General features: G+C 37.8%; 1 protein-coding gene across 3 annotated transcripts in view; it reads right to left on the bottom strand.

Moving 5' to 3' along the window:
- Window positions 1–2,063: 2,063 nt before the first annotated feature.
- Window positions 2,064–15,584, bottom strand: part of tspan4a (tetraspanin 4a) — a 38,665-nt gene continuing 25,144 nt past the window's right edge. For 2 of the 3 annotated variants that reach the window (XM_067388902.1, XM_067388900.1), the window contains 5 exons: window positions 11,597–11,671; window positions 5,454–5,555; window positions 5,228–5,359; window positions 4,786–4,869; window positions 2,064–4,710 (listed from right to left, as the gene is read on the bottom strand). In XM_067388902.1, coding sequence (XP_067245003.1) covers window positions 4,642–4,710; window positions 4,786–4,869; window positions 5,228–5,359; window positions 5,454–5,555; window positions 11,597–11,671 — 462 coding nt within the window. In that variant the 3' untranslated portion in view covers window positions 2,064–4,641. The remainder of the gene's footprint in view (window positions 4,711–4,785; window positions 4,870–5,227; window positions 5,360–5,453; window positions 5,556–11,596; window positions 11,672–15,584) is intronic. The other variant, XR_010895396.1, reaches the window with a different exon arrangement.

The raw sequence follows: 15,584 nt of genomic DNA, 5'->3' as shown, positions 1-15,584 counted from the left end.
TAAATCAAACTGGGACATGCTAGTGTTCCCAGAAAAGAAGTAAATTGTCTTTGCCAAGGCAGAGGTTTGTGTAGGCAGATAAATCAGACCTAACCTACACTAGTGTTTATTGACCGATATCTAGCAGCACACACATTTCTCTCTTATCTGACCCGATCATTTCAGGTCTTGGAGTCTCTGCTGACGAGTTGAATCAGGTGTGTTTGATTAGAAAGAGTTTGAACATGTTTATTGTTGGTGTTGACAGTCACGCTATGGAGAATGACCTTTCCACGCACCTCATTGTCCTACACAGTGGTCCATGGATTGGGCAAAACTCTTCAGAGAATCTTCAATAATACTGACAAGTACTCACTTTCAACCAGCTTTGCTGAAAGCACCTGCCGTGGTGAAATAAAGGTTCTTTACTGGTCAGTAGTTTTGAGCGTTGTTGCTGTGGAGCACCTTGGAAATCTTGAAGCTTCAGCAGGAAGTCTAGAGAAAACTCTGGATAATTTCTTCAGTTTGATCCCATGGATCAGCCTTGAGTTCGCTGATGGATTCCTGCTCAAGATGGGGCGGGAAGCGAGAGTGCACTAAACTTCTGGACACTGACTGGGATTCCAGTGTTTTCAGCTCCATTCAGGAATCATCTTGAGCAACTCTTCTGTGATCTTCAAGCAGAACATCGGCGGGCTTCAGACCAGGTAAATACATTCATTATGTTATATAACATTGTAAATGTGTACAACATGCATCACTGCTCAAACTCTTTTCCTATAACGCTTAGTTCGCTCATCAGGACAGCTGCTGCTCTGTGACACTATCTGAACATCTCCATCACCTCCGCTGGTGACCGTATCATTGGCTGTCGGCTTATGATGTCATTGACTCTCAGAAACCTTTGAAGCAACTCTGCGCTGATTCTCGTGTGAAGGAGAAGAAACGGACACACATTCAGATGTTCACAGTGACCTCAGCAGGAAAAGGTACCGGACCTTTCTCAGTCTTCTGTAAATTAACTAATAGACCTACATGTAGGCATGGACAAATTCATGTAAATAGTGTAAATAAAAGTATTTAAACTGATTGGATAATTTTTTTGAGTTCAGGCAAAACTATAGTTAGTCTGTATGGTGTTTGTATATCATATTGTCTCACATAGCAGTGTTTTTTTTAACCCTTTAAATAATAGAGACATACAATATGTGCAGAGCGGTGGACTGAGAACTGCTGATCTTCTACAGTATGTTGTAAACAGAGTTTTATATGTTGCTCAAGTCAAAACTCCAAACATGACGAATCTAGAAAAACGAATGACATCTGGGTATCTTTCAAAGGGTGAATATGATTTGTGCTGGGGTTGGTCTTGTTAAGAGTTTCAAAACACTTCATATTTCATATTTGCAATACAAAGGGAAGTTTTCACTTTCAGGTGTTTCATATTGCAGCTAATAATGACATAATGCACTCATAGGTCTTTTTCTCTGAATTTCATGACACTGTTTAGATTAAAGGGAGTGTCTTTTACACTGTCACTTTTTCCCATGGGAATGTGGCCATTAGCTCATGTTCACAGCAAATCACTTATTAAAAATATCATGATCAACCCAATTCCACTCATACATGCTTACAAAGGCGCTGGTCTGGCCTCGTACAGTATTCATTATTCTGGAAAGACCGTGAACGAGGTGTTTTATTGCAGAGGAAGAGGAATCAGGATGAATTATTGATCAGTTGAGTGAATCTGTAATGGAAGAAAGACACATTTGATGCATATTATATGGAGCCAAATCAGTATTCAAGTGCCTGTGGAGACTCACTTACCATATATTCATTCATATATATATATATATAACAGTAGCAGCAGCTATATGTTCAGAAACATCACGACACAAAACAATCTGGTGCTGAAGCTGAACTACTTCTGCAGTCGCTACAAATTCTGTCAGAAAATAGTGAGCACATAATCTAAGAGGGATTGATGCAAAAACATCATGATAATGCTATAAGAACTGATTTTGATGGTAAGCATGGGTGATAATAAGAGTCCACATATTTGTAAAAGATTTATTTATGTCTGTTAGAGATAGTCTATAACTTCTGTTCCTTGATAATCACATTTCATTCACAGTATGTTCAGAGTGGAATACTAACAAACTCCTTACTGAATACTGCTATTACAAATAAGAAATAGCTGATATTTGAAGTCGCCTGTGCTTCATTCGTCACACTGAAATGGAAGGTCCAGTCGAACGCATTGCATTGAAGGATCCAGTATTGCATACAGACAGTTTGCTTCAAATTACAACAATAGTGACAGTATGTTAGTGTCCTATTCTGTCCTTCTCTTTATTTTCATTCAGTCACGTTATCTTTATTGACCAGGACCATTACACATCTCTAATCTTCACTGCACAGACTGTGCATTATAATTTAGTTTTTGCATTACTATTACATGTTGTTGTGGTTCTTCTGAACAGATCTGAACACACAGGCAGTCATCTGTAAACGTACAGAGGCCCCAAAAACATTAGGACACAATTCACACTTAAAATGCAAGAATGTCATTGCAGAAGATAATACAATATCAAAGCAAGTGTATTTATTCTAAAGAGAGCAAAGCACAAATGAAATCATTTTGTTAGCAAAATTCAATTTGAATTACGCACAATGGCAAACGATGGCCAGAGAGTCTCTTTTCACCTTAGAAATCCTCAAATAAATCTCATGCTGCGTCTGAAAGCTGAGAAACGCCTCCTTCACAGGCAGGGCCGCGAGGCGACCAGTCAGCTGCCTGAGCTTTGGGACGCCCAGACTCTCAAATGAACAGTATAACATCAGAACAGTTAATCCAGCATGTTATCTGACAACCATCTATCCAGGGTGTCCAGCCTCTTCACAACCTACAGGACAAGCGCTTTAGAGCAGTGGTTCCCAATCCTGTCCTGGAGGAGCCCCAGCACTGTCTCTCATCTAACACACCTGATTCCACTCATCAGCTCATTAGTAGAGACTGTAAGACCTGAAGCAGGTGTGTCAGATAAGGGCAACATACAAAATGTGCAGTGCTAGGGGTCCTTCACGACAGGTTTGGGAACCACTGCTTTAGAGAATGGATGGATGGATGGATGGATGGATGGATGGATGGATGGATGGATGGGTGTTATCTCATAATTCCTATTCTAATTCAGACTAATTTGATCACAGCAAGGTGTGGCGAGTACCAAGTGAGTGAAACTGTTTAAATCAGTTGATTCACTCTGTTCAGTATGTTCTTCTGTAGATACATCAGTACATCATTACACCAGCAGGTGGCGACCAGTCTTTTGTAGAACTTCTGGGTTTGATGTTTATCACACTATAGAAAAAAAACAGAAACAGCAATATCCTAAAAAAGTAAAAGATGTGTTTCGGTTGTATTTAATTGTGGTCATCTTTCAAAAACGAATTCACTCTTCATTGCACTGCTTCCACGCTCTTTCTCCTCGTGCTGAATGAGATCGGCTCCGTCTCAAATGACACCCTGAACACTTTCTCTCATCTTTTGAGTCTGTACTTCAGTGGCATAAATCCGCATTGGCTTTCAGGTTGATCATTAATGCAGATTTGGTAAAAATGCACATCATGGGTTCAAAGTGGCCACGAAGGATTCGTTCATGAGCTCTAGTCCCAAATCTACACTGACACATGGGAACTTAAGAGTGTAAATATTAAGGGAAATAACCAGCAGATCCATATTTTAACATTCACACTAGCAGACACACATTTCATCTGCTGACAGGGATTACAAAGTCAGTTAAGTATTTAATAAATGCAACAATAGCAGAAACATTAAAATAATAATAACAACAGTGATGGCCGGGTTTCAAATGAACTAGAGACATGGTTTGGTGACTTACAACATAATGTTATCTACTAACATGTAGTACAAATAAAGTATTAGGGAGGGGGGGAAAAGAAGTTAATTATAAAATAATAAACCTCACATTTCAGCCTTTAACCCTTTTTAAGGAAAGGGATGAGTGAACAAGATAAATGATTATTTCATCAGCTCCATTAATAATTCTAGATGCCTTATTATCCAAATTGTTTAACAGACTGTTTGGTGACGCTGGGTTCCACTGTAGATGTAGTAAATTGTGCTTATTTTTTGCTCTTATACTGAATTGGCTTTGTTGATCAGCATACAGAGCTGTGCTTCTTCCTACACAAGCGCTTCATTTGCTCCACTAAAGTGTTGTTTCTGTTTATTACTGCTTTTGCTTTGAAGACTGTCTCAGATATACAAAAATGTGATCTTTATATCATGCCTAAAATCTATTGAGAACCCACTCTGAATAAATATAAATTGCTGTTGTTCATATCATACGTAGGCTATTAAAATGAAATTATACAAATATAAAATCATGACATTAGTTACTGGTCTCTGTTTAACATTGCTATATTTTCTTCACAAGTGGACGAATTGTCCAGTAAATATTCACAATAAAGAGCAATTTGTAATTTTTCTTTCATTATTTAGTTGTTGAATTATAAAATCATGTTGCAAATAGCAGTGTGTTAGCAAAACATTACAACTGATTGCTACGGCGATAAAGACTGACGTGTGTGAAGATGAAGCAGAAACGGGCTGAATCGGTTTGGTCCTGAACCGCGTCTCTATGCATAGAAAGTGTCCACTTTTACTGCATGACAGAATATGGTCATGGAAAACACAAGCCCCAGGATCTGAAAACACACATAAACGCATGTAAATAACAATCAATAATTTTCATATATTGATTATTGTGATGTGTTTAGTACCTGCGTTAGAGCCGTGCAGAGAGCAAAAATCCACAGCGCCACCAGATTCTCCTGCAGCCAGCCCTTCACGCGCTCGTAGCACGGCTGTCAACACACACAAACACCATCCGCTCGTCACACACAAGAGAAGGCGTAACGTAACGTGTTCAGCATTACTTGTAAAAGGTGGACACCATGACAGTTTACAGAGACAAAATACGTTTTCTGTCTGTCCAGCTTCATCAGGAAAATACATCAACGCAGGAAAGAAAAGAGTGTTGGTCGAATCATTGTATGGGGTCTTTAACCCCTGCTTATGTTCTTCTTAAGCTGTTGCTGTGGTCGTCGTAACTCTATAATTCCTGCTCTCATACGGTGACATACAGTCGTGTTATGTGTGTGTTTGCCCAGATCAGACGCTGAGCTGATCCGACTGATAACGGGAAGTCGTCGTGTTTCTTACGGCGGTCCACCAGGTGCCGGGATTCTCCAGACCGCAGTTATCACTGTACTCCAGACAGCAGGAGTCCGGCACACGCGTGGCATTGTACACGTGAAACCAGTCCGTGTGATTGGTCACTCCACAGCAGCGAAACTGCAACACAGAGGCACTGCCATCACACTCTGACCATGGCCATGTCTTACAAGGCTATGGGAATTAATAATAGGAAATGAATCCAGTAACTCACATCGGTTTGGACGATGCTCCAGGCGTTGGTCAGACCGATGTTGCCTTCAGTCCCGAAGAGCTGGAGACCCTTTTTCAGGTCACTTTGTGCATACAGATCAATCTAGAACACACCATCAAGAAAAGCTTACTGATGTGACATTTGAATGACATTTGTTCCTCACAATAATAAACTTCATGAGATCTCCTCTTCTCATGATGCTAAATCAAGTCATCTTTATTTCTATTGCGCATTATACAATAAAGATTGTTTTAAAGCAGCTTTACAGTGATAAACTGGAAAATAATGATTTGATGATGCAAGCAGAGTTCAAAACTGCTGTAAAGCAGCTCTAAAAACACAACAGTACACAGTCATTATTCAGCTCACTTCAGTTCAGGGTTGATTTCGGTTCAATAACTCTGTAAATTTCATCAATTATTAAATTAGTTCATTTCATCTATACAGCAGCTCTAGAGAAAACAGTGATGTCATCGTCCAGCTCTGTTCACTTCTCATCCAATAGCATCAGTGCAGTCAGAGGCAACAGTGGCAAGAACCCAAACTCCATCAGGTGACAGAATGGAGAAAACACCTTGTGAGAAACCAGGCTCAGTCGCTCAGTTCTCCTCCGGCTGATTGTGATTCAGATGGCATCACAAGTAATATTGTGGATTGGTATCAATCGGAATATTTCATCCAGTTCCTTCAGCATGAAGATCAGAATACATTACACCAGCATTTGGTGGCAGGGAGTTGAAGCTGGCCATAGGGGTCTGAGCAGTTACTGGACCTTAGTGCTGCATTTGATGCTATCGACCACAACGTTCTTTTGAATAGACTCAAAAATGATGTTGTAAATTATGTTGTAAACGCATTGGCATGGTCCAAATCATCTGACCGTTATCAGTTTATCGATCACAAGTTCAGTATGGAGTGCCGCAAGGCTCAGTACTAGGACTGTTGCTGTTCGCTCTGTACATGCTTCCCTTGGGAGATATCATTAGGAAGCATGGCGTTAGTTTTCACTGTTACGCTGATGATACTCAGCTCTATATTTCTTCTCACCCTGACGAAACTGACCAACTCACAAAATTAACGGAAAGTATAGTCGATTGAGTTTGAGTTTATTTGACATAAAAAGTAACAATACAACTGTGTTTCAGCTTCATTGTCAAGGATAACACAATAAAGTTGCATGAACTTATTTCCATTGTGGTCCTTGATTTTAGAGAGTCATTTTCATGAATATGGTATAATTATATATATATATATATATATATAATACTGTCTAATACTTTAATATCAGTCTTTCTTGTTTTTCATGTTGCAGTGAACACTTCTGTATAAACACCCTCTTCACATGTGAAATGAGTTTGTTGATTCGCACATACTGTATGAGCCGCGTTTGCTGTAGAGTCTGAAATACCTTTTTCATTCCCACATGAATTTGATTGTGCTACAGTCCTGCACAGATTATTCTGTTTTTCTAAACGCACTAAATCTAATGACAGTGGAGCATAAAATAATATCCCTGAAAATCAGTTAACCAGCCATGATGCTAGTGTCAGTAAATCAATATAATTAATCATTTTAACAGAGGAATGTAATATAATAACATAATTAGGCTGCTATCTGTTGTTACATAACTTACACAACCGATCTGAAGCCGCTGGTTTCTATGATTCTTCAGAGGATCTTCAGATCCACACAGACAGAAGCAGCACAAGCTTTAACGCTTTGACTCTTATTGCTTGTGCTTCTGCTGTTTCAGAATAACAGTATCTGTTCTACAGCATTAGCTCACTCTGAATACATTTCTGACCAATACATTTGTGCTATTGACCTGTAAATGTAAATATCCTGGTTTTAATCAACTGTTGGTCATAATTTGCAGAATTTCACACAGACTTTTGTAGTTTAGTTTCAATAAATGATCTTGGACTGTGGAGGAAGTTTTGAGTTCTAGAATATGTGTTCAGTGAATTCCAATATTGAACTTGGCTTTATACAATACAGATTGTTTCAAAGCAGCTTCACTTTTCCTGAACACATTATTACAAACAGATGATGAGAAGAGAGAAGCACTTCAGTGATGCAGCGTACTGATCTAAATAAAACAAAAAAGTCAAAAGCAAATGAAGCACATATGCATGACTGTGCATATAGCTACACATACGACCAATTCATTCATTAATCGCGAGCAAACCTAATTTCTGTGTATAAAACCTGTTGTATTCAATTCAGTAAAACAATTTACATAAGACTGGATTTACACAGAAATTCATTCTGCTGTTGTTTCATGTGTGCGACCCACAGAGCGCTGAACATGAGCTGGTAAAGCGACCAAGTCGAATGAATGAATGAACAAAGCTGCGCTTGTCTGAAGTCATTCCTGCTGGCCAAGAGTAAAGTGTGCAAGAGCACGACAGGGAGAAAGATCCTCAGCATTGCTTCTGAAAACCACCATCCCATATCTGCTGTATGTTCCTGATGATCACTTCCTGGTTTCACACTTTATCTCTGTCCCTGTTCCACCCGCCACTACGGCTGCGTTTCTGTGGCCCGATCACACGTGTGACCGTATTATAAGAAAGGTGCAAATCATCCACCTTAACTTTCTCTTGAGATGAGATCTTGTGGCATCTATGATCACTTCTTAATTTTAATATCAAAATTTGTATAATTTAGTCAGACAAAAGTTTTGAGGTTAAAATATCTAATTTTGTGTCTGGAAAATAGTGATCTGTGACATATTACATTGAATATCAAAGTTTTTTGTGTCTATGTGTTAATAATTTGTAGTGTTATTATTTTAAAATTAAATACTTACTGTAATTCATGGGGTTATTATTCAATAATTCCATTAATTAGATCTTATTAAAACCTAATAGACTAATTGAGTGAAATCATTCAATGTGAATTCACAGTGTTTCTATTATGACGTTTTCAGTTAAAATATGGGCAATTAAATATGTTTAGTGTAATTAGAAAGCAGTGGCATCAGTTTGCCTAAAAGAGCATTCGGATGTTTTATGCACCGTTGATGCGTGGTTATGGCCTAAACATCTTAACTATTCTTCACCGAATACATGAAGTTAGGTGAAGTGTTTATGGAATATTAGTCTTCTGAGATATCGAGCATGAGTAATAAATGAGGGTTTTGTAGCTTTTACTACAGAGGAACTTTTACTACTTCCGTCATCAGTCGGCCAAACAGGCCGTCATCAATGAATTATTCAACACACAAACAGCGAGGAAATAGGAAAACAGGAAAAAGGCAGAGAAAGACAGCGATCTGTACTGTTAAAACCTGCCAGTAAAAGCTGCCCTGAAAGGATTGGATTTCCATACAGTCCTCCAGACAGGATTAGGGTGTAAGCATGAGGAGCTGTCATTTGAAACGTAAATGTGCATTAAATAAGGGTTTAGAACCGACCGTTTCACATGCGTCTTCTCTTCTATGTCGACATTATTCCCTGTGATCCGTCTGCCATCATCGGCTACTAGCTCTATGTGCTTCACGCAGCCTTCCTGATAGATGTAATACAGTGATAAATCATAAATAATAAATATCAGTAGAGAGGAAGAAGCAGAGAGAGGTCAAGGAGGTCATTTCTAATCACACGTGTGGAACGGAAGAGGACAAAGTATTTACAGAACACAATTTCCACTTTATATTCCAGTTTATCAATGCATTCGCTCCCATTAGATCCTTGAGCGGCAGAAGTTTGGGTTGATGTTCTGCTGATGTGTGTTCAAATCTAACTTGAGTTTAAAGAGGACCGTCCACACGTACTGTACACACTCATGTTCACTTATTCAAATAAAGGTCATTTATAATCACTAACCCATACCCAGACGATAACCCTAAAAGGGAAACCTTTGCATTCTTAAAAAAAAAAAAAATTATAATAATAACATTATTGTTGAATTATGAATCATATTTCTTTTTCCACTGAGGCCACGCCTTCACCTGCTGTTTTCTAAGTAATAGACACAGAAACGTCTCCAAATCTGTTTGTCAAGTTTACAATTTCGATAACAGTAATATGTCAAATCATTAATAAAGTCAAACAACAATGGTATCATATGTTTCTTTTGATCAAATCATTAAAAACTGCATTTTTCAGGATATATACACACACACACACACACACACACACATGTTTGTTTTTGTGAATTGTGGGGACTTTCCATAGGCCGCAATGCATTTTATACTGTACAAACCGTACTTTCTATCCCCCTACCCTAACCCTACCCCTAACCCTAACCATCACAGGAAACTGTGCACACCTTTATTTTCTCACAAAAACATTTAGTATTTTTATCAATTAATTTACATTGTGGGGACCGGTGGCTGGTCCCCATGATGTAGGTGAACTCAGGTTTATATTACATCGTGGGGACATTTGGTCCCCACAATGTAATATAAACAAACTCACACACACACACACACACACACTGGCTGTTGGTGATGGAGACTAGTGTTATCAACAGTACTGTGACTGAATATGCTTTCTTCTTTCTTCTTGAAGTCATCTTTGTCTCTGTTCTTTCACAGCCCAAGCTGTTAAATCGCACCTATGGTGTTTGTTGTCATCAAAGATGGCTCTGCACAGGAAGCTCATGTTCTTTATAACACCATTTTATCAATTCCTCATGCTTCAATTGTTCATTGTCCGTTATGTTATGGAAATATTAGTTATGGAAAGAACTCCCAAACATCGCTTCCACATATCGACTAGCACGTATCTTAGTTCATGTGTAATTTTGTGAGGATGCAAGTTATAATAAAAATTTTTATGAAAAGTGTATTGTTTATGTTGTATTTTTATAACATATTTTTGTATGTTGTAATAATTTAATTAGCTTCATGATGCAAATGTTTTGTCTAATCTCTATCTTCACTGAAATAACAAAACCATTGACAGTGAGAAGATCAGCACTGATGAAAGGTGAATTATTGGTGTGGTTTTCTGTGTTGGAGGAATAGCAGACTGACATAGATCATTTCACAAAGAGCCATGGAGAGTCTGTCGCTGTAGGAAAACACGTTCCACCATCAAAAAATGCTGCTATCATTGGAAGTGTCTTTGGAAAATGCCCATCACACTATGATGCCATATGTGCTTTGAGGAGAACAGCCAAGAAAATCAATGGCAAAGAATCTCTCACAGAGAGAGAGAGAAAGTGAAGACAGTTTGATTATTTTACACTGAGAAAGAAGCCATCATGTGTCCTTATACAGCATCCTTAAGGATCAAATCATCTCTAACAGTTCTTTATTGATGCAAGACCTCAGGAATAATATATTTAATATCTCAACCCATGACCTTTGCACCAATGACCTTTGTATTGAGCTCAGCCTCGAGGTCCTGCAATGCTGCAATATTCATTTATATCCATGGCTATAGATGATACTAACCCCATGAATATCTCTCTTGCTTGCACTGCTCTCAGTGCTGTTCCTTTACCAAGAAAGGTAAAGACCGAAGTTTTGCAAAATAGTAAACAAGACAGAAAAGCATATTCCAACATTTAAAGAAGGCCATTAAAAGCCATCATTGCTGTAACTGTTTGTACCAAGACCCTAGATAAGAAAAGGCTCCAAGATGATCTTTCATCAAAATTTAATTTTAAGTTAAAGGTTCCCACACACTTTTAACCCTCATTTATAATATGTGTTTATTTTATGATTAAGACTGACTCTACATTATACCACTTACTACATGGCTACATAACAAATAAATACATGGTCATGAAATATTGATTAAGGTGTAAATTATTTTATGATGTGAGAAGAAACGAGTGTGGAGTGATACCTCTGACAGCACATGTACATCATCTGCAAGACGTCTCTAAGACGTTTCCTGTCAGATGTTAAATAGACATTTGGAAAATATCTTTAAGATGTTTCTGATTCAGAGTGTACATAACTGCTTTTTCTAAGATGTTTATCAGATGTTTGTACACAACAGATGTTTTCCAGATTAAGCTCTCTTTATCAGACTTGGAAATCACAGGGACAACGGTGAATTATTCAATTTATTGTCATTATAATGAAATATGTGAGAGCTGAATGCCACTATTGACCAATCATAATCCGTGAAATAATATAAAATAATAAATTATGTAAAATGACAGATTTATTTTGCACGTACCTGATCTTGATATGCGAAGAACAGAATCAAGAACAGAATCTCCAGCAATAATATCAGGAGCAACAGAATGAAGAACTGTAGAAACACAAGCAGAAGAGAGAGCATATGTTTATATGGGAGAGTATTGAAATATGAGTCCGACAACAAATCAGAATCCATCTTCGACCGCAGAGCTGCGATCAGGTGTATTTACTGTTCAATGTGTTGGTCAGACATGATTTACACTGCATTACAGGTTTGTCGCACTTATAATGCTATGAATTTAAAAGTTTTAAAAATAGAAAAAAATTTAAATGAACCAACAGTAAGCGGCAGCAAGAAACTGTCTTAACGGGAGACGCACTGAATCATTCATTCAACCAATTCGTTCAAACGGCTGATTCATTCAGGAACGAAACTAGGTCATCAAGCTTTTCACTCAACCGATTCAAAACCATTAAAAATGTGGATTAATTCAGAAACTAAATGCTTGGAGACCAACAACTGTTCTATTATGCCTTTGTTAGGAACTATTTTCTTTCACAAAATAGAGCAAAAACAGACAATAACCCGACGTAGACGATACATATCGCACACCTAGTGTACAGCTGAGATCCCCTGAATGATGTTATATGGGCCGTAATACAGTGCAGAGAGGACTGAGCTTAATCAAAGTATAATGGAACTTATACTGACAAGAAGTGAAACTCAATAGAGCGCTCCCCTGAAACACCGGCGCCCAGCAGCAGCCCGCAGTCCACTAGTTTCTATGGCAATATCAGCTGCTTTGTTAAAACAAAACATACATTAAAGCTGAATTCCAACCTGAATGATGACAACACAGAATAAAATACTATCTTCCACTTTTTTCACAAAACCTTTGCTCTCTAGAAACCCAGTCAGTTTGGGTTAAAATTCTTTAAAAGGCTTATAAACACTGAATTATTACCAATATATGGAATGAAATTAAGGACATGGATCAGAAAAATTGGGAATGTTGGACAATAAATATATAACAGGATATAACAGCTTGACAGTAAACTGTTTCTGCAGTGTTGTCTGTTAAAGCAAGACTATGTAAACAAAAAAACACAGCCACTGTGTCCAAAAGTGGGAAGTATGATAACAGGATAACAGACACAGCAATGCATCGTGTTCTATAAGATCAGCATGTTTTTAGCGTGATCTAGGGGATTAAAACATATATATTTCAGACCTAGTGGAGTAATTTACTATTACTATTACTCCACTATAGGTCTGAAATATATATTGTACGTTTTAATCCCCTAGATCATGCTACAAACATGATGATCTTAACTTTATGAATTATTAATTTATTCATTTACTATTAATAATAAATATGTAAAGTTGCATAAAATGGAAATACTCAATAAAGTAGGCTAACTACGTTACCTCAGATGTGTAATGGTTGGATTCCACAACTGATCACATAAAACATATATAGGCTAAGACAATACAACATTTACTGTAGGTGTCATAAAACCGACTGAATTTGAGAAATGTTCTATTGCGTTTCTGATTTGGCAGTGAGATTTGCCGATTTTGGGTGCGTAAGATGTGATGGATTATATTGTCCAGTTGGCATTTTCATCCCAAAATGACTGCCTAGTGGCTGTTACCCAAAAAGCATCAGAGTTTCGCCTCTTGGGCTCTATACTCTTTGGCTTATTTTACAGCTCCTTTAATCTTGCAGTCTTTTTCATGCTGGATCGACTCTTTCACTTCTTTGACAAGTTGCTTTTAGAAAAACTGCATTGAAATATAGCTAGCCCAAATTACTCTGATAGCTAATAGTATCTTACCAGTATCTTTCTTGACCAACTAGTAATAATGTAATTACTCTGAAGATTGTATTCAGTGCCTAAAATTTGGTGAAATTACCATAAAAGCATCCTTTATGTGTTTATCAGTACATCTTAATAAATCATCTCTAAAATTTCCACAAAGCACACTCTGAATTTGTTGGATTGCTCAAGCAAATTCATACTCTTTATTTTAGATCAAGACTATGTATAATATGCACTGCTGGGCATTAAAGAGTTTATAGAAGAGTGTTTTTTCGTGTAAAGATATTTTCGGTGTTTTGCTGCATGGAATCTGTATTTTATGCAGATAAGCAGTTGTCATTTATGCACATTTATTAAAAAAAACATCCAAGTTTCACTATTATCAGGTAATGTAATGTAAAGCCATGCAAATGTAAAAAAAAAAAAAAAAAAAGAAATTCACTGGAAAATCCAAAATGTATTTTCTGGTACGTCCTCTTTCTCTTTCTCATCGTGCAAGAGGGAAAGAAAGAAAGCCTGAATTCGGAACCGCATACTAGCATTAATTACTATTTTCACTATATCTTTCTATGGCAGGAACAGATGTGGCTCTGAATTTGGCAACAGTTTGAGTATGACTGGGCGTCATCATAACTGCTCGACCCACAGTAGATAAAGACTCGCAGGAGAGCCGAGGCTGTCATTAAAATGAGCCCGTGACATAAATAGCAGCTTAAGCGGTAAACATCATCATCCCCCAAGTGGACATGAGAATATTTTATCATAAATCATCTCCGGGCTGTGATAGTCTCTGAGGTGACTGCAGCCCTGCTCAACAGCATTATCTATTCACAGACGACTCCGCTCCGACAACATTGTACCGGAAACAGTGCGGAGGAACAGCTGGAGCAAATCAACAGCAGCTCACACCAACAATTAGGGTGGGGAGTAAAGCTAAACATAATAATTTAGTATTTAATTCATGCATGTAATCAAATACATTTACAAAACAGGGTCTGCTGCAGACTTGCTCGTTCAGATGAGGGATTTTGTTTGTATTCATAGCAGTTTTCCTTTAGCTTTTATCCTATTGGCTGGTGGAAAAAATACAGTTTGGGATTTTTTTGCTTTATTTGAAGCGATTAAAAAAAGACAACTTTTATGTTGGTATTTCATTTTAAAATATCTGTAATTTTTGTTTTACTTTCACTATAGGAATAAATGGATAACTGTGGAAGCCCAGTATAAGGCGAACTGCAGATATTGTGTTTAAGCGCTTGGGCACCAAAGGAATCGAGCTGACCTGAGATGAGCTCTGCAGGTTTATCCTAACAAGTCATTTTGAAGAAGATTGTAGGATGTCTATGTAGAGGTTCTTTCAGACAATTCAAAAATGCAGGAAATCTAAAGACGAAAATCATAATCCAAACTGTAACCCCAGTAAAATCATACCAATATAGCACTATACTTTTCTTACTATTTCAGCAGTATATGATTTTCGCTTGACATTCCTTTTCCAAATTGAGGAATAAAGTAAATGTGCTATCAGCTGTGAGCTCTTTCGTGACTCGTTTGATAGGACTGGCAAAAACAAAGACATTTTTACAAATTTTTACAGGATTAAAAAACATTTCTTTTGAGAAGATAACTGGACGCCACTCAGTGAATTAAACATACAGCGTGAAATGAAAGCAGATCCGAGCATGAATAACTGGAAGCTCTGGTGCTGACAGAGGGATGCACAGCTAATGCTGCTGAGACTGATCATGACTTTGTTTTTTCTCTTTGATTTCTCATCACTGTTGGATTACCAGTTTTACACCATTGAGTTGTGCTGATCTGATGAGAGAAAGAGGTTTGAACCCAAAGACCACCATTCTGCTTTCCCTTTCAGGATTTTTAGTATGCATACAGCTGAAATAAAACAATCCAGCTCAGCCCCTGTGAGGTTATGATGACAGACCGACATCTGCATCTGTCTCGGGACGCTCTCATACAGAATGTAGGTCTCTCTGGCTCCTGGAAATGTCCTCTAAAACTGTCCGCGGGTCTCTGACTGATTTTTAAAAGATACACAAGTCAAGATACACTAGATTCAGAGAATTATAAAACAGTTTTTTTGAATCTCACCATGCAAAAGAGTTTTAAATGGCTTCTCCCAATGAAACAAAGGGATTAAACATGGGGCTGGGGAGACTTGAAAACCCCTGGTTGGAACTATT

The sequence above is a fragment of the Chanodichthys erythropterus genome, chromosome 7 (genome assembly GCF_024489055.1).
Source record: "Chanodichthys erythropterus isolate Z2021 chromosome 7, ASM2448905v1, whole genome shotgun sequence".
NCBI classification, from domain to species: Eukaryota; Metazoa; Chordata; class Actinopteri; order Cypriniformes; family Xenocyprididae; genus Chanodichthys; species Chanodichthys erythropterus.
The sequence above is the reverse complement of the archived record's forward strand: the minus strand, read 5'-3'. Positions and strand labels throughout refer to the sequence as shown.